We start from the raw sequence: 25070 nt of genomic DNA, 5'->3' as shown, positions 1-25070 counted from the left end.
TTGGTGGTGAGTCCCACGTTCTAACCATTCTGCAGTGAAGAAGTTTCTCCTGAATTCCCTATTGGATTTATTAGGGACAATCTAATATTTATGGCCCCTAGTTCTGGTCTTCCCACAACTGGAAGCATCTTCTCTACATCTACTTTATTGAACAATTTCATAATCTTAAAGACCTCTATCAGGTCACCCCTCAGTCTTCTCTTTTCTAGAGAAAAGAGCCCCAGCCTGTTCAGTCTTTCCTGATAGGTATGGTATCATCCTAGTAAATCTTTTTTGCACCTTCTCCAGTGCCTCTATATCCATTTTATAATATGGAGATGAGAACTGTTCACAGTACTCCCAGTGTGGTCTAACCAAGATTCTATACAAGTTTAATATAATTTCTCTGCTTTTCAATTCTATCCCTCTAGAAATGAACCCCAGTGCTTGGTTTGCATTTTTTATGGCCGTATTAACCCATGTTGCTACTTTTAGTTATTTATGTATCTGTACCCCCATTTAGACTCTTATTTTCCAAGCAGTATGGGGCCTCCTTATTCTTCCGACCAAAATGTATCACCTCACACTTAACTATGTTGAAATTCATTTCCCAATTACACGCTTTATTTTGTCACAATCCTCCTCAGTATTAACTACACCCCCCAAACTGGAGTCATCCGCAAATTTTGAAATTGAACTTCCAATTCCTGAGTCCAAATCGTTTGTGTAAATGGTGAACAACAGTGGTCCCAGCACCGATCCTTGGGGAACACCACTTCCCACCTTTTGCCAGTCTGAGTAACTACCTTTAACCCCTACTCTCTGTTTTCTGTTTTGTAGCCAGCCAGCTGCTACTTGTCCCCTGACTCCACATGCTCTGACCTTAGTGATGAATCTACTATGTGGTACCTTATCAAAGGCCTTTTGAAAATCCAAATATATTACATCTACTGCGTTACCCTTCTCTACCCTTTCTGTAACTTCTTCAAAGAATTCAATAAAGTTGGTCAAACATGACCCTTCCTTCTGAAATCCGTGCTGACTATTCTTTATTATATTTTCGGTTTCTAGATGTTTTTCTATTACATCTTTGAATAAAGATTCCATTATCTTTCCTACCACCGACGTTAAGCTAATTGGTCCAAAGTTAATCTAATATAATCCGCCTCCGTTACTGAAAATTTCTTCCCATTGGGGTCTCGTCATTGGGGGAGTTTCCCCATTGGGGTCTGGTCACTGGGGGAGTTTCCCCATTGGGGTCTGGTCACTGGGGGAGTTTCCCCATTGGGGTCTGGTCACTGGGAGAGTTTCCCCATTGGGCTCTCGTCACTGGGGGAGTTTCCTCATTGGGGGTTTCGTCACTGGGCGAGTTTCCCTATAGAGTCTCGTCACTGGGGGAGTTTCCCCACTGGGGTCTCGTCACTGGGGGAGTTTCCCCATTGGGGTCTGGTCACTGGGGGAGTTTCCCCACTGGGGTCTCGTCACTGGGGGAGTTTCCCCACTGGGGTCTCGTCACTGGGGGAGTTTCCCCACTGGGGTCTCGTCACTGGGGGAGTTTCCCCACTGGGGTCTCGTCACTGGGGGAGTTTCCCCACTGGGGTCTGGTCACTGGGGGAGTTTCCCCATTGGGGTCTGGTCACTGGGGGAGTTTCCCCATTGGGGTCTGGTCACTGGGGGAGTTTCCCCATTGGGGTCTGGTCACTGGGAGAGTTTCCCAATGGGGTCTGGTCACTGGGGGAGTTTCCCCATCGGGCTCTCGTCACTGGGGGAGTTTCCCCATTGGGGTCTGGTCACTGGGGGAGTTTCCTCATTGGAGTCTGGTCACTGGGGGAGTTTCCCTATTGGGGTCTGGTCACTGGGGGAGTTTCCCCATTGTGGTCTGGTCACTGGGGGAGTTTCTTCATTGGGGGTCTGGTCACTGGGGGAGTTTCCCCATTGGGGTCTGGTCACTAGGGGAGTTTCCCCATTGTGGTCTGGTCACTGGGGGAGTTTCCCCATTGGGGGTTTCGTCACTGGGGGAGTTTCCCCATTGTGGTCTGGTCACTGGGGGAGTTTCCCTATTGGGGGTTTCGTCACTGGGGGAGTTTCCCCATTGGGGTCTGGTCACTGGGGGAGTTTCTTCATTGGGGGTTTCGTCACTGGGGGTGTTTCCCATTGAGGTCTCGTCACTGGGGGAGTTTCCCTATTGGGGTCTGATCACTGGGGAGTTTCCCATTGGGGTCTGGTCACTGTGGGAGTTTCCCCATTGGGGTCTGGTCACTGGGAGAGTTTCCCCATTGGGGTCTTGTCACTGGGGGAGTTTTTCCTCTGGAGTCTGGTCACTGGGGGAGTTTCCCCATTGGGATCTCGTCACTGGGGGAGTTTCCCCATTGAGGTCTCGTCACTGGGGGAGTTTCTCCTCCGGAGTCTGGTCACTGTGGGAGTTTCCCCATTGGGGTCTGGTCACTGGGGGAGTTTCCCCATTGGGGTCTGGTCACTGTGGGAGTTTCCCCATTGGGATCTCGTCACTGGGGGAGTTTCCCCATTGAGGTCTCGTCACTGGGGGAGTTTCTCCTCCGGAGTCTGGTCACTGTGGGAGTTTCCCCATTGGGGTCTGGTCACTGGGGGAGTTTCCCCATTGGGGTCTCGTCACTGGGGGAGTTTCCCCACTGGGGTCTCGTCACTGAGGGAGTTTCCCCACTGGGGTCTCGTCACTGGGGGGGTTTCCCCACTGGGGTCTCGTCACTGGGGGAGTTTCCCCATTGGGGTCTGGTCACTGTGGGAGTTTCCCCATTGGGGTCTCATCACTGGGGGAGTTTCCCATCAAGAGCCCTGCTGCAGAGGGAGCACTCCCATTGGCCCCTCCTGTTCCTGAGGGCCTACCAATACCATTGTCGATGGAGCAACACCCCCTTTACCCCAGTCGTCTGCACGTTTGGTCAAGGTCTGTCTGACTTTCTCCCCTCGCAGGCTGCGGAACCGCGATCCAGTAAGGAGCGACAGTCGACACTACGTGCTGGAAGGGGAGAACGGCAGATTTCACCTGAACATCGTGGCTGTGCAGAGGTCTGATTCCGGAATGTACTCCTGCAAAGCGATCAATGAGTACGGCACGAAGCAGTGCGATGGCAAGCTGGAGGTCAAAGGTTAGTGTGGGGGTTTGGGTCCCTTCCCAGCGTTCCTTGTATTCGCCAAGCTTTAACATTGAATGGATCGATCAGCTCTGGGCATCTGTCAGGGCCCGGACTGGGCCAAAACTTACATTTAATTCGCTGAATAATGCTTCCAATTAACGGACGGCCATTGAGATAAAAATTATTCAGTTCATTGTGTTTGGACGTATCTGAAGCGTGATTCACCGAGATTACTGACCATTGCACAGTGTTAGTGACTGTGCAATATCTCCTGTTCACTGACATCACTGACCGTCGAGCGTCAGTGACCGTCGAGTGTGCGTATCACTCACTCACTGACATCACTGACCGTCGAGCATCACTGACCGTCCAGTGTGCGTATCACTCGCTCACTGACATCACTGACCGTCGAGTGTCCGTATCACTCACTCACTGACATCACTGACCATCGAGTGTCACTGACCGTCCGGTGTGCGTATCACTCACTCACTGACATCACTGACCGTCGAGCGTCACTGACCGTCCGGTGTCCGTATCACTCACTCACTGACATCACTGACCGTCGAGTGGAGATGCCGGTGATGGACTGGGGTTGACAATTGTAAACAATTTTACAACACCAAGTTATAGTCCAGCAATTTTATTTTAAATTCACAAGCTTTCGGAGGCTTCCTCCTTCCTCAGGTGAACGTTTTCGACATCGTTCACCTGAGGAAGGAGGAAGCCTCCGAAAGCTTGTGAATTTAAAATAAAATTGCTGGACTATAACTTGGTGTTGTAAAATTGTTTACAATTGACCATCGAGTGTCACTGACCGTCCGGCGTGCGTATCACTCACTCACTGACATCACTGACCGTCGAGCATCAGTGACCAGTCACAATCCCTCCCATTGTGTGAGGAGCTCTGCGAGACGTCAACATCTAAACACTGACATTCTTCAATTTTTTTTAACTTTTGGTCACAATTTTAATTACTCCGACGCTGAAAGTTAATGCCTGCGATGAAAAGGTGAATTACACCATCTGTGTTCTTCTGAGAAAGAGAGAAAATCAGAAACACGGATAGAGAGAGAGTCAGAAACACGGACAGAGAGAGAGTCAGAAACACGGACAGAGAGAGAGTCAGAAACACAGAGAGAGAGAGAGTCAGAAACACGGACAGAGAGAGAGTCAGAAACACGGACAGAGAGAGAGTCAGAAACACGGACAGAGAGAGAGTCAGAAACACGGAGAGAGAGAGAGTCAGAAACACGGAGAGAGAGAGAGTCAGAAACACGGAGAGAGAGAGAGTCAGAAACACGGAGAGAGAGAGAGTCAGAAACACGGACAGAGAGAGAGTCAGAAACACGGAGGGAGAGAGAGTCAGAAACACGGACAGAGAGAGAGTCAGAAACACGGACAGAGAGAGAGTCAGAAACACGGAGAGAGAGAGAGAGTCAGAAACACGGACAGAGAGAGAGTCAGAAGCAGAGAATGAGAGTAAAAGAAATAGAAAAAGAAAATGCTGGAAAAATACAGCAATTCTGTTCAAAGGTCTCGATCTGAAATGTCAACCTATCTTTTCTCACACTCACAGACACACACACACACACACACTCACATATTCACACTCTGGCACTCCCACACTCACACTCTGGCACACACACACTCACACTCACACTCACATGCACTCCCACACACTCACACTCTGGCACTCCCACACTCACACTCTGGCACTCCCACACTCACACTCACACTCACATGCACTCCCACACACTCACACTCTGGCACTCCCACACTCACACTCTGGCACTCCCACACTCACACTCACATGCACTCCCACACGCACTCTTTCACACTCACTCACATACAGAAAATAAAGAGACTGGGACAAATGGAAACACATAGAGAAAGTAAAGGAGAAGCACTTTTAAATGAGCTGATGGAGAGAACGGTAACTTCTGAGTTTGTTTGTTCCCTTCCGGGGCCTGATGGCGGGTTGGTGGGAGGGAGCCCTGAGTTTTGTGTTTTCTCTATTGACTGCTCCTGGGACCAGGATAGGTCAGCCCTGGGATACAATCAGTGGGGAAGGGTTCACCTCCTCGATGTTAATAGTCTGCCATCGGCAACGGGGTTACTGTATGCCTGCTACCAGCATCGTACGAACAAAGCCAGACAGAAGAAGACAGATAGAGCGAGAGAGAGAGATTTTTTTTTATTCGTTCATGGGATGTGGGCGTCGCTGGCGAGGCCGGCATTTATTGCCCATCCCTAAGATTGGCAGAAGTCATGTCACTGGGTAGGCCTTATTGGCTGTACAGGAACTCTAGCAACAGATCCGGGACAATATTCCCCTCAACCAAACACCACCAAAAGCAGGTCAACATGTCGTTCAAATTTGTGGGATCTGCCTGTGCACAAAACAGTTGCCCATGTAACGGTGGCCACGATGGGCCAACTGACAGCCTCCTGTGATTTATGATTCTATGATATCTCCTGCCCCTCCCCTCGCCGGGACCGTCTGGAGCTCCGGTCTCCCCTCGCCGGGACCGTCTGGAGATCCGGTCTCCCCTCGCCGGGACCGTCTGGAGATCCGGTCTCCCCTCGCCGGGACTGTCTGGAGCTCCGGTCTCCCCTCGCCGGGACTGTCTGGAGCTCCGGTCTCCCCTCCACGGGACTGTCTGGAGCTCCGGTCTCCCCTCTCCAGGACCGTCTGGAGCTCCGGTCTCCCCTCTCCAGGACCGTCTGCAGCTCCGGTCTCCCCTCGCCGGGACTGTCTGGAGCTCCGGTCTCCCCTCCCCGGGACTGTCTGGAGCTCCGGTCTCCCCTCCCCGGGACTGTCTGGAGCTCTGGTCTCCCCTCCCCGGGACTGTCTGGAGCTCCGGTCTCCCCTCGCCGGGACTGTCTGGAGCTCCGGTCTCCCCTCCCCGGGACTGTCTGGAGCTCCGGTCTCCCCTCGCCAGGACTGTCTGGAGCCCCGGTCTCCCCTCGCCGGGACTGTCTGGAGTGGGGATTTGAACCCGACACTTTCTGACTCTGAGGCAGGAATACTGCCATTGAGCCGTTGGCTGGCTCCTTGTAATGTAATGACTGGAAGGCAGTGACGGTTGTGGGGAGGGGTTGCAATGATAGCTGGGGGTTTTAATCCACTGCTCACACAAACCCTCCACCCTCGTTCACCCCTGTTTCTGAACAATTATCTGCACTTTTTAAGGATGTGATAATCCCATTACTTAGTTTACTGGTACCTTCCCCTCCGAGTCACACACCATCCCGACCTGGAAATATATCGGCCGTTCCTTCATCGTCGCTGGGTCAAAATCCTGGAACTCCCTTCCTAACAGCACTGTGGGAGAACCGTCACCACACGGACTGCAGCGGTTCAAGAAGGCGGCTCACCACCACCTTCTCAAGGGCAATTAGGGATGGGCGATAAATGCCGGCCTCGCCAGCGACGCCCACATCCCATGAACGAATAAAAAAATGGAATCATTTTTGCCTACATAACAATGGCCACTGCACTCCAAAGATAGTTCACTATGAGATGTTTTCATGGAGTGACAAGGCAGCATTTAAATGCAGGGCTCTATTTTCTGAAACAACCTTGTGGAGACTGGGTTCAGTTCTGGGCACCGCACCTCAGGAAGGATATATTGGCCTTGGAGAGGGTGCAGGGCAGATTTACCAGAATATTACTGGGGGTTAAATTATGAGGACAGGTTACATAACCTTGGCTTGTATTCCCTTGTTTTTAGAAGGTTGAGGGGTGATCTAATCGAAGTTTTTAAGATGACAAAGGGATTTGATAGGGTCGATAGAGAGAAACTATTTCCTCTGGTGGGGGGAGTCCAGAACAAGGGGGCAGAACCTTAAAATTAGAGCCAGGCCGTTCAGGGGTGATGTCAGGAAGCACTTCTTCACACAAAGGGGAGTGGGAATCTGGAACTCTCTCCCCCCAAAAAGCTGAGGATGCTGGGGGTCAATTGGTGCTTTCAAGACTGAGATCGATCGATTTTTGTTGGGTGAGGGGTATCGAGCAACGTCAGGTAAATGAGGTTGAGGTGCAGATCAGCCATGATCTAATTGAATGTCAGAACAGGCTCGAGGGGCTGAATGGCCTCCTCCGGTTCCTATGTTCCGACCTTCCACAAATCCCCGACAAATTTAACTGCACCTCACACCTCGGTTTGGTCTTCCCTCTCGTTCAAATTTTCCTCGGCTTGGAAGGTCTGAGGGGCGAACTTATCGGTTGTGGCATTGTTTGCGAGGAGGGGCGGCGAGGGCGGGCGGGAGCGAGTGTGTAAAGCCTGGTGTCGGGAGAGTTGCTTCGATTGCCCAAGAGGAATTTCCCAGATTTTCTTTCCCTGAAAATTGGCCTGGGTTTTTATTTGGTTTATCGCCTCTCCCAGGCGACCACATGGTGTGGGTGGGGAGCGGGTATATTGTGATACACAAGGCATCGTAGCTGTGTGGGGGACAGGCTGGATGGGCCAGAGGGTCTTTTCCTGTCTGTCATTGTTCGTAGTTGTCTGCTTGTCTGTGCCGTGATTCTATGTTGTAGTCAGTTATTGGCTTTAACTCTGTGTGCGTATTTTTTTGTCTTTGTGTGTGCGTAACTTTGTGTGTGTTTTTGTGTGTGCGCGTGTGTTTTTGTGTGTGCGTGTGTTTTTGTGCGTGTGTTTTTGTGTGCGTGTGTTTTTGTGTGCGTGTGTTTTTGTGTGCGTGTGTTTTTGTGCGTGTGTTTTTGTGCGTGTGTTTTTTTGTGTGTGTTTTTTTGCGTGTGTGTTTTTGTGCGTGTGTTTTTGTGCGTGTGTTTTTGTGCGTGTGTTTTTTTGTGTGTGTTTTTGTGTGTGTGTTTTTTTGTGTGTGCGCGTGGGCTAACTAACATGGAGCGACCTGACTGAGTTTCTGTCTGCACACAGGGGGACTGAGTTAATGTGGACCCAAGTGAGCTAACGCCCGTTCTGATTGCTGCGTTCTCATAATAACAACACGCAGTGTCTATTTGACTGTCTGAGGACTTTTCCGCAGTCTTCCATTAATCGACTTCAATCAACGGGACTGGCTCGTGCTTTTCGCACTCCCCGGGTTACACACAAACTGACTCTGGATGGCCACTCTCTATCCACCCTGAAACCATGGCAACGCAGAGCGAGTGTCTATTCCATTTATCACCTTTTCAATTCCCTCCCACCCCCTCCCACACACGTTGCATCTCTTCTTTCAGTGTTGCTCCCCTGATGGAGAGAGAGGGGAGTTGGGGGACCACTGTGAGGGTCAATGGCGAGTCAAACGTTTGCTGCATGCAACTTACTGAATTGACTGGAGTCAGGCGACGGGGGGCAGTACAGCTTGGAGAGGGTCTTAACCTCACTTGCAGTGAGCTGAGAGAACGAGGACCCAGCCTCCAGTGAACTCAGGACTCCACTTATAGAGAGTGCAGGGAGCGTGTCCCTGTTTATAGTGAACTGGGGGAGAGATCGAGTGAGTTACAGAGAATACAGACCCGGCTAATAGTGAACTGGGGCAGTGCAAATCCCCTGAAAGTGAGCTCGGAGAGCGTGGACCCTATTTATAGTGAGCTCGGAGAGTGTGGACCCTATTTATAGTGAGCTCGGAGAGTGTGGACCCTATTTATAGTGAGCTCGGAGAGTGTGGACCCTATTTATAGTGAGCTCGGAGAGTGTGGACCCTATTTATAGTGAGCTTGGAGAGTGTGGACCCTGATTATAGTGAGCTCGGAGAGTGTGACCCTATTTATAGTGAATACAGGGAGAGTGTGGACCCTATTTATAGTGAGCTCGGGGAGTGTGGACCCTATTTATAGTGAGCTCGGAGAGTGTGGACCCTATTTATAGTGAATACAGGGAGAGTGTGGACCCTATTTATAGTGAGCTCGGAGAGTGTGGACCCTATTTATAGTGAGCTCGGAGAGTGTGGACCCTGATTATAGTGAGCTCGGAGAGTGTGACCCTATTTATAGTGAGCTCCGAGTGTGTGGACCCTATTTATAGTGAGCTCGGAGAGAGTGTGGACCCTATTTATAGTGAGCTCGGAGAGAGTGCGGACCCCGTTTATAGTGAGCTCGGAGAGTGTGGACCCTATTTATAGTGAATACAGGGAGAGTGTGGACCCCGTTTATAGTGAGCTCGGAGAGTGTGGACCCTGTTTATAGTGAGCTTGGATTGTGTGGACCCTATTTATAGTGAGCTCGGGGAGTGTGGACCCTATTTATAGTGAATACAGGGAGATTGTGGACACTATTTGTAGTGAACTCGGAGAGTGTGAACCCTATTTATAGTGAATACAGGGAGAGTGTGGACCCGATTTATAGTGAGCTTGGATTGTGTGGACTCTATTTACAGTGAGCTCCGAGTGTCTGGACCCTATTTATAGTGAGCTCAGAGAGTGTGGACCCTATTTATAGTGAATACAGGGAGAGTGTGGACTCTATTTATAGTGAGCTCGGAGAGTGTGGACCCTATTTGTAGTGAGCTCGGAGAGTGTGGACCCTGATTATAGTGAGCTCGGAGAGTGTGGACCCTATTTGTAGTGAGTTCGGAGAGTGTGGACACTATTTGTAGTGAGCTCGGAGAGTGTGGACCCTATTTGTAGTGAGTTCGGAGAGTGTGGACTCTATTTATAGTGAGCTCGGAGAGTGTGGACACTATTTGTAGTGAGCTCGGAGAGTGTGGACACTATTTGTAGTGAGCTCGGAGAGAGTGCGGACCCTATTTATAGTGAATACAGGGAGAGTGTGGACCCTATTTATAGTGAATACAGGGAGAGTGTGGACCCTATTTATAGTGAGCTCGGAGAGTGTGGACCCTGTTTATAGCGAATACAGGGAGAGTGTGGACCCTATTTATAGTGAGCTCGGAGAGTGTGGACCCTGTTTATAGTGAGCTCGGAGAGTGTGGACCCTGTTTATAGCGAATACAGGGAGAGTGTGGACCCTATTTATAGTGAATACAGGGAGAGTGTGGACCCTATTTATAGTGAATACAGGGAGAGTGTGGACCCTATTTATAGTGAGCTCGGAGAGTGTGGACCCTATTTGTAGTGAGCTCGGAGAGTGTGGACCCTGTTTATAGCGAATACAGGGAGAGTGTGGACTCTATAGTGAATACAGGGAGAGTGTGGACCCTATTTATAGTGAGCTCGGAGAGTGTGGACCCTATTTGTAGTGAGCTCGGAGAGAGTGCGGACCCTATTTATAGTGAATACAGGGAGATTGTGGACACTATTTGTAGTGAACTCGGAGAGTGTGAACCCTATTTATAGTGTGCTCCGAGTGTGTGGACCCTATTTATAGTGAGCTCGGAGAGAGTGTGGACCCTATTTATAGTGAGCTCAGAGAGTGTGGACCCTATTTATAGTGAGCTTGGATTGTGTGGACTCTATTTACAGTGAGCTCCGAGTGTGTGGACCCTATTTATAGTGAGCTCAGAGAGTGTGGGACCCTATTTATAGTGAATACAGGGAGAGTGTGGACTCTATTTATAGTGAGCTCGGAGAGTGTGGACCCTATTTATAGTGAGCTCGGAGAGTGTGGGCCCAATTTATAGTGAGCTCGGAGAGTGTGGAACCTATTTATAGTGAGCTCGGAGATATGGAACCTATTTATAGTGAGCTCGGAGAGTGTGGGCCCAATTTATAGTGAGCTCGGAGAATGTGGACCCTATTTATAGTGAGCTTGGTGAGTGTGGACCCTATTTATTGTGAGTTCGGAGAGTGTGGGACCCTATTTATAGTGAGCTCGGAGAGTGTGGACCCTATTTGTAGTGAGCTCGGAGAGTGTGGACCCTATTTATAGTGAGTTCGGAGAGTGTGGGACCCTATTTATAGTGAGCTCGGAGAGTGTGGGCCCAATTTATAGTGAGCTCGGAGATCATGGACCCTATTTATCGTGAGCTCAGTGGGTCTGGACCCCTCTTATTGTAGATTATCGGGGTGTAAGGGCCTAGCTTATAATGCACTGAGTGGGACCAGCGTAACCATTGTGGAAGGCTATAGTTGTCCTGGTTAACTTTATTTTGGTACTAAAATAATGTCCTGGCATGTTATCCTGCGATAGGTTGATGACTGATATATTTTTGTTGACTTTTTTAAAAACCACAAATATCGTCACCATCAACTGGAACTGGAGTCAAGATTTTGAGTTTGGAGCTGTCCAATGGCGTACAGGGAGTAAGGGTTGGTGTAACACTGGGGGGCTGCTCTGAGTGATCGATTAAGCGGTGATTTGATCCAAGTATTCAAGATATTAAGGGGACCTGATAGGGCAGATAGAGAGAAACTCTGTCCGCTGGTCGGGGAGTCTAGGACTAGGGAACACAGCCTAAAAATTAGAGCCAGGACTTTCAGGAGTGAAGTTGGGAAACATTTCTACACGCAAAGGGTGGGAGAAGTTTGGAATTCTCTTCCGCAAACGGCAGTTGATGCCAGCTCAATTATTAATTTTAAATCTGAAGTTGAGAGACTTTTGTTAACCAAAGACGTTAAGGGTTATGGAGCGAAGGCAGGGATATGGAGTTAGGTCAGAGATCAACCATGATCTCATTGAATGGTAGATCAGGCTCAAGGGGCTGAATGGTCTCCTCCTGTTGCTATGTTTCTGTAGGGTGCAGCACTGCTTGATAGGGTGCAGCGCTGCACCTTAAGGAGCTAGGAAAGAGATTAATAAGCAGGACCTCAAAGGTAGTAATCTCCGGATTACTCCCGGTGCCACGCGCTAGTGAGTATAGAAATAGGAGGATAGAGCAGATGAATGCCTGGCTGGAGAGATGGTGCAGGAGGGAGGGCTTTAGATTCCTGGGGCATTGGGACCAGTTCTGGGGGAGGTGGGACTTGTACAAGCCGGACGGGTTGCACCTCAACAGAGCCGGGACCAATATCCTCGCAGGGAGGTTTGCTAGTGCTGTTGGGGAGGGTTTAAACTAGCTTGGCAGGGGGGGTGGGAACCTGAGCGTAGATTCAGAAGGGAGAGAAGCAGAGCTGGAAATGGAAGGCAGAAAATTAATAAGCGAGTTTGGAAGGCAGAGGAAACAAAGGTTAGAAACTAGACAATAAAGGAGTTTGGCAGCTTAATGGTGTAAGGCAGGGAGTATAGTGAATAAGGCAGGTGAGCTAAGGGCACAAACAGACACGTGGAAGTACGATATCTCAGCTATTACAGAACATGGCTTATAGAGGGACAGGAATGTTGCTGGTTACAGGGTTTTCAGATGAGATAGAGAGGGGGATAAAAAAAGGAGGGGGGGGTGGCAATATTGGTTAAAGAAACAATTACAGCTGTGAGGGGGATGATATATTAGAAGGATCATCAAATGAGGCCATATGGGTTGAGCTAAGAAACAAAAAAAGGGGCAATCACACTGCTGGGAGTGTATTATAGACCCCCAAACAGTCAGAGGGAGATAGAAGAGCAAATATGTAGGCAAATTTATGATAAGTGCAAAAACAATAGGGCAGTAATAGTGGGGGATTTCAACTACCCGAATATTAACTGGGATAAGATTCGTGTAAAAGGGCACAGAATTCTTAAAATGCATTTAGGAGAACTTTTTTAGCCAGTACGTAGCAAACCCAACAAGAGAGGGGGCAGTTCTGGATTTAATTTTAGGAAATGAAGCTGGGCAGGTGGAAGGAGTATCAGTGGGAGAACATTTTGCTGGTAATGATCATAATTATGTGGAAAAGGACAAAAATAGAACAGGAGTAAAAGTTCTCAATCGGGGAAAGACCAATTTTACTAAGCTGAGAAGTGATTTAGCAAAAGTGGACTGGAAACAGCTACTTGAAGGTAAATCAGTGTCAGAGCAGTGGGAGGCATTCAAGGGGGAGATTCAAGGGGTTCAGAGTAAACATGTTCCCACAAAGAAAAAGGGTGGGACTGCCAAATCTAGAGCCCCCTGGATGACAAGGAGCACACAGGGTAAGATAAGGCAAAAAAGAGAAACTTATGTCAGGCACCAAGAGCTCAATACTGCAGAAAGCCTAGAGGAGTGAAAGTGCAGGGGTGAAATTAAAAAGGAAATTAGGAAAGCAAAGAGAGGGCGTGAAAAAATACTGGCAAATAAAATTAAGGAAAACCCAAAGATGTTTTTTAAATACATAAAGAGCAAGAGGATAACTAAGGAAAGAGTAGGGCCTATTAGAGACCAAAAAGGTAACCTGTGTGTGGAGGCGGAAGATGTGGGTATGGTTCTTAATGAATACTTTGTGTCTGTCTTCACAAAAGAGGGGGACGATGTAGAGATTGTAGTTAAGGAGGAGGAGTGTGAAATATTGGATGGGATAAACATAGTGAGAGAGGAAGTATTAAGGGGATTAGCATCTTTGAAAGTAGATAAATCGCCAGGCCCGGATGCAATGTATCCCAGGCTGTTAAGAGAAGCAAGGGAGGAAATAACGGAGACTGTGACCATCATTTTCCAATCCTCACTGGATACAGGCGTGGTGCCGGAGGATTGGAGGACTGCTAACATTGTACTGTTGTTTAAAAAGGGAGAAAGAGATAGACCGAGTAATTATAGGCCAGTCAGTCTAACCTCTGTGGTGGGCAAATTATTGGAAAAAATTCTGAGGGACAGTATTAATCGTCATTTAGAAAGGCCCGGGTTAATCAAAGACAGTCAGCATGGATTTGTTAAGGGAAGGTCGTGTCTGACTAACTTGATTGAATTTTTTGAGGAGGTAACAAGGAGGGTCGATGAGGGTAATGCGTTTGATGTAGGCTACATGGATTTTAGCAAGGCTTTTGACAAGGCCCCACATGGCATACTGGTCAAAAAAGTGAACACCCATGGGATCCAAAGGAAAGTGGCAAGTTGGATCAAAAATTGACTCAGTGGCAAGAAGCAAAGGGTAATGGTTGATGGGTGTTTTTGCGACTGGAAGGCTGTTTCCAATGGGGTCCCACAAGGCTCAGTACTCAGTCCCTTGCTTTTTGTGGTATATATTAATGATTTGGACTTGAATGTGGGGGGCATGATTAAGTTTGCAGATGATACAAAAATTGGCCGTGTGTTTGATAGTGAGGAGGAAAGCTGTAGACTGCAGGAAGATATCAATGGACTGGTCAGGTGGGCAGAAAAGTGGCAAATGGAATTCAATCTGGAGAAGTGTGAGGTAATGCATTTGGGGAGGGCAAACAAGGCAAGGGAATACACAATAAATGGGAGGATACTGAGAGGTGTAGAGGAAGTGAGGGACCTTGGAGTGCATGTCCACAGATCCCTGAAGGTAGCAGGACAGGTAGATAAGGTGGTTAAAAAGGCATACAGGATATTTTCCTTTATTAGCCAAGGCATAGAATGTAAGAGCAGGGAGGTTATGCTGGAACTGCATAAAACACTGGTTAGGCCACAGCTTGAGTACTGCACACAGTTCTGGTCACCACATTACAGGAAAGATGTGATTGCACTAGAGAGGGTACAGAGGAGATTTATGAGGTGTTGCCAGGGCTGGAGAATTTTAGCTATGAGGAAAGATTGGATTGGCTGGGGTTGTTTTCTTTGGAACAGAGGAGGCTGAGGGGAGATTTAATTGAGGTGTATAAAATTATGAGGGGACTAGATGGAGTGGATAGGGAGGACCTATTTCCCTTAGCAGAGGGGTCAGTGACTACGGGGCATAGATTTAAAGTAATTGGTAGAAGGATTAGAGGGGAGCTGAGGAGAAATGTTTTCACCCAGAGGATGGTGGGGGTCTGGAACTCACTGCCTGAGAGGGTGGTAGAGGCAGAAACCCTCAACTCATTTAAAAAGTACTTGGATGTGCACTTGAAGTGCTGTAACCTACAGGGCTACGGACCAAGTGCTGGAAAGTGGGATTAGGCTGGATAGCTCTTTTCCGGCCGGCACAGACATGATGGGCCGAATAGCCTCCTTCTGTGCTGTAAATTTCTATGATTCTATACAGTGGGTACAGCTCTAAGTGACAGGGTGCAGTGCTGAGTTAACAGGGCACCTCTTAGCATCATAGGTTTAGGGACTGTTGCAAGAAGCAGCCCTGAGTTATCAGGACAGCCCTGTGTTTTTTTTTATTTGTTCATGGGATGTGGGCATCACTGGCATTCTTTGCCCTTGAAGAAGGTGGTGATGAGCTGCTCGGCTATTTCAGAGGGCAATTAAGAATGAACCACATTGCTGTGGGTCTGGAGTCACATATAGGCCAGACTGGGTTAGGACAGCAGGTTTCCTTAGTGAACCAGATGGGTTTTTATGACAATCTGGTAGTTTCATGGTCACCATTACTGATACTGGGTTTTTTTATTCCAGATTTTTCTTTATTTAATTAATTGAATTTAAATTCCCCAGCTGCTATGGCAAGATTTGAACCCATGAAATCCGGATTATTAGGCCAGGTTTCTAGGATTACTAGTCCAGTAACATAACCACTATGCTACCGTACCCGCAATGCAGCATTATGGGGAGCGGCCCTGCGTTATCGGGGAGCGGCCCTGCGTTATCGGGGAGCGGCCCTGCGTTATCGGGGAGCGGCCCTGCGTTATCGGGACGGCCCTGCGTTATCGGGGAGCGGCCCTGCGTTATCGGGACGGCCCTGCGTTATCGGGACGGCCCTGCGTTATCGGGGAGCGGCCCTGCGTTATCGGGGAGCGGCCCTGCGTTATCGGGGACGACCCTGTGTTATCGGGACGACCCTGTGTTATCGGGGAGCAGCCCTGCGTTATCGGGGACGGCCCTGCGTTATCGGGACGGCCCTGCGTTATCGGGGACGCGGCCCTGCGTTATCGGGGACGGCCCTGCGTTATCGGGGACGCGGCCCTGCGTTATCGGGGAGCGGCCCTGCGTTATCGGGGACGGCCCTGCGTTATCGGGGACGCGGCCCTGCGTTATCGGGGAGCGGCCCTGCGTTATCGGGGACGCGGCCCTGCGTTATCGGGGACGCGGCCCTGCGTTATCGGGGACGCGGCCCTGCGTTATCGGGGACGCCTCTTTACCGTCGTGTTGTCCAACGCAATCCAAGCCGCATTTCATTTTCGTAACTTCAGTTAGCCAATTGGGAGCGTTGATTTTGGCCCAAGTCAGTAACATCCAATCCCAGGGTAGGATCGTGCCTCCTGCCTTTAATACTTAAACTCAGACTCTTCACAATCTCCCATCAATCTGCTGGGTGACTTAAGCTTTTGCAAATAGTCACTTTATGTGCAGGGTCAAAGTGCAGTCAGATTATTAGCACCTGCTGCTGTCGAAGGAAAGGGAGGAGTTATTCACCAGAGAATACTTTGGAGCCAAACTATTAATGGATGGGCATCCAAAGATAGGAACGTAGGAACACGAGGAGGCCATTCAGCCCCTCGAGCCTGTTGCACCATTCAATGAGATCATGGCTGATCTATGACCTAACTCCATATACCCGCATTAGCCCCATATCCCTTAATACCTTTGGTTAACAAAAATCTATCAATCTTAAAATTAATAATTGAGCTAGCATCAACTGCCGTTTGCGGAAGAGAATTCCAAACTTCTCCCACTCTTTGTGTGTAGAAGTGTTTCCTAACTTCACTCCTGAAAGTCCTGGCTCTGATTTTCAGGTTATGTCCCCTAGTCCTAGAATCCCCAACCAGCAGAAATAGTTTCTCTCTATCTGCCCTATCAGTTCCCCTTAATATCTTGAAAACTTCGATCAAATCACCCCTTAATCTTTTAAATTCCAGGGGAAACAACCCTAGATTGTGTAATCTCTCCTTGTAATTTAACTCTTGGAGTCCGGGTATCATTCTAGTAAATCTACGCTGCACTCCCTCCAAGGCCAATATGTCCTTCCTAAGGTGCGGTACCCAGGACAGAATACGGTAGCATAGTGGTTATGTTACTGGGCTAGTAATCCAGAGGCCTGGACTAAAATCCAGAGTCATGAGTTCAAATCCCGCCACAGCAGCTGGTGAATTTAAATTCAATTAATTAATTAAATTCAATTAATTAAATAAAATCTGGAATTAAAAATACTAGTATCAGTAATGATGGCCATGAAACTACCGGATTGTCGTAAAAACCCATCTGGTTCACTAATGTCCTTTAGGGAAGGAAACCTGCCATCCTTACCCGGTCTGGCCTATATGTGACTCCAGACCCACAGCAATGTGGTTGATTCTTAATTGCCCTCTGAAATGGCCTCACCACCACCACCTTCTCAAGGGGCAATTAGGGATGGGTAATAAATGCCGGCCTCGCCAGCGACGCCCACATCCCGTGAATGAATTTTAAAAAAATACAGTACTCCAGGTGTGGTCTCACCAGGGCTTTGTAGAGCTGTAGAGTAACTTCTGCCCCCTTGTATTCTAGTACTTTTGTGGTGCGTGGTTCATTCTGGAGACGAGGCTGACATCTGTTTACCTGCTGCAGCAAGTGGGATTAGTGCCATGCTGTTCACTGCACCTTCTCTCACCTTGCTGACTCAGATATCCCACACACGTGTTTACTGAGCAAATTGTAGGGACATGACCGGTGTACTGGAATCCAGAGCACCCCACACTGAAACCTACGGGTGCCTGCACAGGTCAAAATATCCAGCGTCAAACAATCACTCGGCCTTACGGAGAATGTTCCCTGTACAGCATCAACTCTCGGCCCATAGCCTACTCATTTACATAGAATCAGACAATGCTAGAATGATACACGACAGGAGGAGGCCAATCGGCCCATCGTGCCTGTGCCGGCTCTTTGAAAGAGCTCTCCAATTAGTCCCATTCCTCTGCCCTTTCCCCACAACCCTGTAAATTTTTTCCCATCAACTATTTATCCAATTCCCTTTTGAAAGTTATTATTGAATCTGCTTCCACCGCCCTTTCAGGCAGCGCATTCCAGATCATAGCAACTCACTACATAAACATTTTCTTCTTCATCGCCCCTCTGGTTCTTTTGCCAATCACCGTAATTCTGTGTCCTCTGGTTACCGACCCTCCTGCCACTGGAAACAGTTTCTCCTTATTTACTCTATCAAAACCCTCATGATTTTGAACACCTCGATCAAATCTCCCCTTAACCTTCTCTGTTCTAAGGAGAACAATCCCAGCTTCTCCAGTCTCTCCACATAACTGAAATCCCTCATCCCTGATATCATTCTAGTAAATCTCCTCTGCACCCTCTCTAAGGCCTTGACATCCTTCCTAAAGTGCAGTGCCCAAAATTGGACACAATACTCCAGCTGAGGCCTAACCAGTGTTTTAAAGATAGTTAATCCAAGCAAAACGCTTAAGAAAGGATGTCAAGGCCTTCGAGAGGAGATTTACTGCAATGATACCAGGGATGAGGAGATTCAGTTATGTGGAGACAGCATAGAGAAGCTGGGGCTGTTCTCCCTGCAGCAGAGAAGGTTAAGGGGAGATTTGATAGAAGTGTTCAAAATTATGAGGGGTTTTGACAGAGTAAATAAGGAGAAACTGTTTCCAGTGGCAGGAGGGTCGGTAACCAGAGGACACAGATTTAAGATAATTGGCCAAAAATCCAGTGGGGAGATGAGGAGAATTTTTTTTACGCAGCGAGTTGTGATGATCCGGAATGCGCTGCCTGAAAGGGCGGTGGAAGCAGATTCAATAATAACTTTCAAAAGAGAATTGGATAAATACTTGAAAAGGAAAAATTTGCAGGGCAATGGGGAAAGGTCAGGGGAGTGGGACTAATTGGATAGCTCTTTCAAAGAGCCGGCACAGGCACGATGGGCCGAATGTCCTGCTTGGGCCCCAGCTATTCACAATTTATATCAATGATTTGGATGAGGGAACCAAATGTAATATTTCCAAGTTTGCTGACGACACAAAACTAGGTGGGATTGTGAGCTGTGAGGAAGATGCAAAGAGGCTTCAAGGCGATTTAGACAAGTTGAGTGAGAGGGCAAATACATGGTAGATGCAGTATAATGTGGATAAATGTGAAGTTATCCACTTCGGAAGGAAAAACAGAAAGGCAGAGTATTATTTAAATGGTGATAGATTGGGAAATGTTGATGTACAAAGGGACCTGGGTATCCTTGTACACCAGTCACTGAAAGCAAACATGCAGGTGCAGCAAGCAGTTAGGAAGGCAAATTGTATGTTGGCCTTCATTGCAAGAGGATTTGAAGACGGGAGCAGGGATGTCTTACTGCAGTTATACAGGGCCTTGGTGAGACCACACCAGGAGTATTGTGTGCAGTTTTGGTCTCCTTACCTAAGAAAGGATATCCTTGCCATAGAGGGAGTGCAGCAAAGGTTCACCAGACTGATTCCTGGGATGGCGGGACTGTCGTATGAGGAGAGATTGGGTCGACTCGGCCTGTATTCACTCGAGTTTAGAAGAATGAGAGGGGATCTCATTGAAACGTATAAAATTCTGACAGGGCTAGACAGACTGGATGCAGGGAGGATGTTTCCCCTGGCTGGGGGGTCCAGAACGAGGGTTCACAGTCTCAGGATACGGGGTAGGACATTTAGGACTGAGATGAGGAGAAATTTCTTCACTCAGAGGGTGGTGAACCTGTGGAATTCTCTACCACAGAAGGCAGTGGAGGCCAATCACTGAATATATTTAAGAAGGAGCTCGATAGATTTCTGGACACAGAAGGCATCAAGGGGTATGGGGAGAGAGCGGGAATATGGTATTGAGATAGAGGATCAGCCATGGTCATATTGAATGGCGGAGCAGGCTCGAAGGGCCCAATGACCTACTCCTGCTCCCATTTTCTATGTTTTTAACGTGCTGTATCATTCTATGAAAACTGTTCACCGCAGTGAAGGCTTCGAATAGCAAGGGCTCCAAGAATGAGGAAATTAGAAATCAGGAAGGAAGTCAGGTGAAACCTTTCTCCCCCAAAGGGCAATGGAGTTGAGGAACAAGTTACCAGGGAAGGATGTTGAAGCAGACGGTGTAAATGCGTTCAGAGACAGTTCAACGTATTTCTGTAGCGGGTAGAGATTAGGGGATGTGGTGAGAAGATGGTTAGATGAGGTTTATCAAAAAAGGCTGAGTTTGTTGCAGCTAACGGCCTGTTCATGTTCCAAATAAAAAAGACTCTTATTTCCACTTGTGGGGGAGTCCAAAACTAGAGGTCAGAAATATGAAATAGTCGCTGATAAATCCAATCGGGAATTCGGGAGAAACCTCTTCACCCAGAGAGTGGTGAGAATGTGGAACTCACTCCCACATGGAGTCGTTGAGGTGAATAACAGAGATACATTTAAGGGAAAGCTCGATAAACACATGAGGGAGAAAGGAATAGAAGATTATATTAGGGTTAGATGAAGTAGGGTGGGAGGAGGCTGGTATGGAGCATGAACACTGGCATGGACCTGTTGGGCCGAATGGCCTGTTCCTGTGCTGTAGCTTCGATGTAACTCGATTTTGGTGGGCCTGATTGAAGATCTGAACACAGGATGTTTTGAGACAGCCATGACAAGGTGGGAGACAGAGTTTCCTGGAAAGCACTCAATGCTAGATGAACTTGCGCAGGCGATGGATGAGGCTGGGACTCTCTCACCGCCTTCCCTTCCCTCCCCTCCCCTCTTCCCTCCCCCCCCCCCCCCCCACCCCCCCACCATGCCCAGGCTGTCCTAGAACCTGCCTTTGCCCCAGGTTTCGCCCTCTTGGAAAAGGATGCGTTTGGGGAGAGGGGAGGTGGTGATGGGTCCCCTAACTGAACCTCGGTCTCGCGATCTGCCGAGGCTTGGGGGCAACCCATTGGCAACCATGTCAAGTAGATCCATGGCAACGAGAGATCAGTGACGCTCACTCGTGTCACGCCCGTTGTCACAGCTGAATCATCTTTTAGCAACCCCCCCCCCACCGACCAAGTTACGATGCCATGTCTACCATGGGTTACGATGGGAAGTGGAGAACTGACCTTAGCTCACCGCTACCTCGGTTGGGCAAACTACTGATCCGATTTGGAAGACAGAGTCGGGCACACTCAGTCCTTCGAGAACCAGTTGGTAATCGTCAAGTGGCCAAAGCTCGACACACACGCTTGCTGCGTAGAGACTGCAGCTCCACTAAATCTCGTTGAACAGTCTCTTCAAGTCGGGAACTTTGAGAAGACGCCCCTCCCTTCGGCTTGTGAAAGTCGGGCTAATGTTGGTGATGGCGAGGTCCTGTTACCCAGTTTTTGTTGCTGGGCAGCGATGCGTCTCTGCGTTGAGCAGTTTGGTAAACCGGGTGAGGCCCTTGCTGAGTGCTGGTGGGTTCTTACAACGTGCTACAGTGGTTTCACTTGGCCAGGCTGACTCGTTGCTGTTCCGATGAACGCAGGCCAGCCCGCTCAACATCGAGCCGTGGGACCCCCAGCTTCTCGTCGAGGATCAGCCATGATCTTAAAGAATGGCGGAGCAGGCTCGAGGGGCCGATTGGCCTACTCCTGCTCCTATTTCTTATGTTCTTATGAGAGTTCGTCAACCACGTGAAGGGGAATTGAAAACACGGCTCATGTCTGTTTTTTTTACAGTGCCACACGAGGATTGTGTCTTTCCCCCCGCTCCCCCCAGCCCCCCCAACACCCCCACCTCCCACCCCCGTGTCCCCACTACTGGGCGAGACTGCTCCAGAATCGCTAACAATATGTGAACCATAGAAAGAAACCATAGACAGGGTAGATGCAGGGAGGTTGTTTCCCCTGGCTGGGGAGTCTAGAACCAGGGGGTCACAGTCTCAGGATAAGGGTTCGGCCATTTAGGACTGAGATGAGGAGAAATTTTTTCACTCAGAGGGTTGTAAATCTTTGGAATTCTCTACCTCAGAGGGCTGTGGAGGCTCAGTCATTGAGTACATTCAAAACAGAGATCAGTAGATTTCTAGATATTAAAAAGGCATCAGGGGATATGGGGATGGTGCAGGAAAATGGTGTTGAGGTAGAAGATCTGCCATGATCTTATTGAATGGCGGAGCAGGCTCGAGGGGCCGGATGGCCTACTCCTGCTCCTATTTCTTATGTTCTAAACAGGGCTGTTATCTGAGCGCCTGTTGTGATTTTCATCCTCCTGACCTGCGATTCTCTGGAGACAGAGAGGAGAGTGTTAAGTAGGAGACAATTGAACAGAAGACTGGAAAGTGGGATTAAGCAGGATAGCTCTTTCTCGGCCAGCACGGACATGATGGGCCAAATGGCCTCCTTCTGTGCCGTAAATTTCTCTGATTCTATTCTATGAAGGCTGATGAATGATAGCCTTCACCTTTTGACCTCACAGTGAATAATAATTCCCTCCTCACAACAAAGTAAACTTTGACCTCCGATGTTCCAGTCAAAGACTGTCGCCCACCAAATTGTTGAGAGGATTGTCCATGTGAACTTGTGGCTACAGGGTAGCATAAGCCCAATGCTGACTGTGATCTAATGGTTCCAGTTGTCCATTTGGGTCCAATTGTTGGCTTCTAATAACCCGAAACATGGAAGACCGTAGTTACTGCAACATGGACCTCAAACGCAGCCAATGTTAGACGTCTAGGCAATAATACTTGTGTTTGGTGTCTTCTCGTTAATGTCACAAGTCTCTGTAACTGTGCAATTTATTGTGTTCGAACATGGAGTGCTCTGAATAACTTAACCAATGTTGTATGTAGACCGTAGTTTACTTTGTCTGGGTGGGTCTGTAAAAGATTCCTCCCCCCTTCCCCCCTCCCCTTCCCATCATATCCAAGTGTACATCCATAACTGCCCACCCTGTACTCGAGTGAACTTCACCCTAATCCCACGCACTTAAATGAGCCATTGACTTAATTGAGAAAAGCTGTCTGCTTGCTCAACTCGGAAATTAAGTTCGCCAAGATAATCGTGAGAAGTAGTTTGACGCAACAGTCTCGTACATCGACTTTGTCCGTCGTAGAATTATAGAATGATACAGCACAGAAGGAGGACATTCGGCCCATCGTGCCTGTGCCGGCTCTTTGAATTTGACATTTTACATCCACAGTGATGGCAGGTTACAGACTGGGTCAGTCGTTAAGTTACATATGTCGTTCAGTGTCAGATCTTTCCAACACTTTTTTTTGCCGACACTCCCTTATTAAGCGAGCGACTTTCGGAACAAAGTTTTATTGAAAGTGTTACGATGACATTCCAGCACCACCTTCTCCCCCTTGAAAACATTGGGGAATGGGAGATTTCAGATGAAGGATTTTCCTAATCTTTCCCCCTCATGGTTCCCAATCATTTGTCAATGGGAGCACAACACAGGGCAGTAACTTTAGCCATTAGCTGTTGACAGGGTCAACGATTATTTTTCTTCAAAAGACACGGTGAGGGGTGGGGGTCGTGCCCTAGAATAAGTCCATGTCTCGCAGGCAACTGTTTGGCCACCTCAGCTGCCACGTTGAAGTGTACGTCAGCAAAGTAAGTCCGATAAGGCTGGTAAGGCCGTTATTAAAGCATGTGGAATCCTTGGCTTTCTAAACAGAGGCATATTAGAGTATTAGAGTAGGAACAAAAGCAAGGAAGTTATGCTCAACTTTTATAAATCACTGGTTAGGCCTCAGCTGGAGTATTGTGTTCAATTCTGGGCACCGCACTTTAGGAAGGATGTCAAGGCCTTAGAGAGGGTGCAGAGGAGATTTACTGGAATAGTACCAGGGATGAGGGACTTCAGTTATGTGGAGAGACTGGAGAAGCTGGGATTGTTCTCCTTAGAGCAGAGGAGGTTAAGAGGAGATTTGATAGAGGTGTTCAAAATTGTGAAGGGTTTTGATAGAGTAAATAAGGAGAAACTGTTTCCAGTGGCAGGAGGGTCGGTAACCAGAGGACACAGATTTAAGATAATTGGCAAAAGAAGCAGAGGGGGAGATGAGGAGAGTTTTTTTTTAATGCAGCGAGTTGTTATGATCTGGAATGCGCTGCCTGAAAGGGCGGTGGAAGCAGATTCAATAATAACTTTCAAAAGGGAATTGGATAAATACTTGAATGGGAAAAATTTGCAGGGTTATGGGGAAAGAGCAGGGGGGAGTGGGACTAATTGGATAGCTCTTTCAAAGAGCCGGCACAGGCACGATGGGCCGAATGGCCTCTTTCTGTGCCATAAGATTCTATGATTCTACCAAAACAGCATCAGCTGCAATGAATCGCACTTTTTAATCCTTATTATTTTCCAACCTTTTCATTCCTCTTTCTCAAATAATTCCAGACCTGGGAACATACGACCTGCTTTAGATGTCTTTCTTGTACTGTAATCTCCCACTGAGCAACCTTTTAAGATTCATCTAGAGACGTCACCAAGATCCTTTAATAAAATGCGAATGTTTGAGAGGTGTTAGCCCATGAATATTTATATTTTTTAAAGATGTTATTGCTCACTGTCTTGTCACTGTTATTGGAGGAACTGTTCGTTGATGATGGTCAGGGGTCAGAGGTCGGGGGTCAGCGTTTGTGCAATCTGACCCCGTCCAATGGAATAGTTGAAACTAACTATTTGGCACTAATGAATACTTGAAGGGGGAAAAATTTGGGGAAAGGGCAGGGGGAGTGGGACTAATTGGATAGTTCTTTCAAAGAGCCGGCACAGGCACGATGGGCTGAATGGCCTCTTTCTATTTATTTGGGCACTAATAATCAGAATGCAATGTGAAGTGCTCAATTCTACCAGCTGCTGCTGGTTGTGTCAGGATTGTAAATCATCCTTAAGGTTTGGGAGTCTATATGAAGCAGTTTGCTTTGTACAAAGCAGGATGGTGTGGTCCTGTCAAGAATGATAGGCCCGCTGAGTTGGCGATCAATGATTCCGACAGGGTTGTGTTTGCGAAACACTTTGTCCGTCTTTTCCTTTTCACTGTCCATTTTTTTTTAACACGTAGAACCTCGTCTGTGAAGATAGAGCAGTGATTTGTAAGAAAAAAACATACAATTTTTAAGTTTAAAAAAAAATCTAATAAAATACTTGAAAAACAAAAGACAATGTTCAGTGGAATGATTTCCTATAGAAAACAACAAAAACCTGGTAAAATTAAAATGTTTCATCTCAGCTCTCACTGTCACCTCACGCCCTCTCTCGTCTCTGTGTCTATCTCAAAAGTCCAACGA

The 25070-nt window shown here is 48.1% G+C and overlaps 1 protein-coding gene across 6 annotated transcripts in view; it reads left to right on the top strand.

Moving 5' to 3' along the window:
- spega (striated muscle enriched protein kinase a) overlaps positions 1-25070 on the top strand; it is a 347514-nt gene that overhangs the window by 153057 nt on the left and 169387 nt on the right. For all 6 annotated transcript variants that reach the window (XM_067986976.1, XM_067986975.1, XM_067986974.1 and 3 more), the window contains one exon: positions 2929-3104. In XM_067986976.1, the coding sequence (XP_067843077.1) occupies positions 2929-3104 (176 nt within the window). The remainder of the gene's footprint in view (positions 1-2928; positions 3105-25070) is intronic.

This window comes from Heptranchias perlo, chromosome 7 (assembly GCF_035084215.1).
Source record: "Heptranchias perlo isolate sHepPer1 chromosome 7, sHepPer1.hap1, whole genome shotgun sequence".
NCBI lineage: Eukaryota > Metazoa > Chordata > Chondrichthyes > Hexanchiformes > Hexanchidae > Heptranchias > Heptranchias perlo.
Note: the sequence above shows the minus strand (reverse complement) of the source record. Positions and strands in the feature narration are given on the sequence as shown.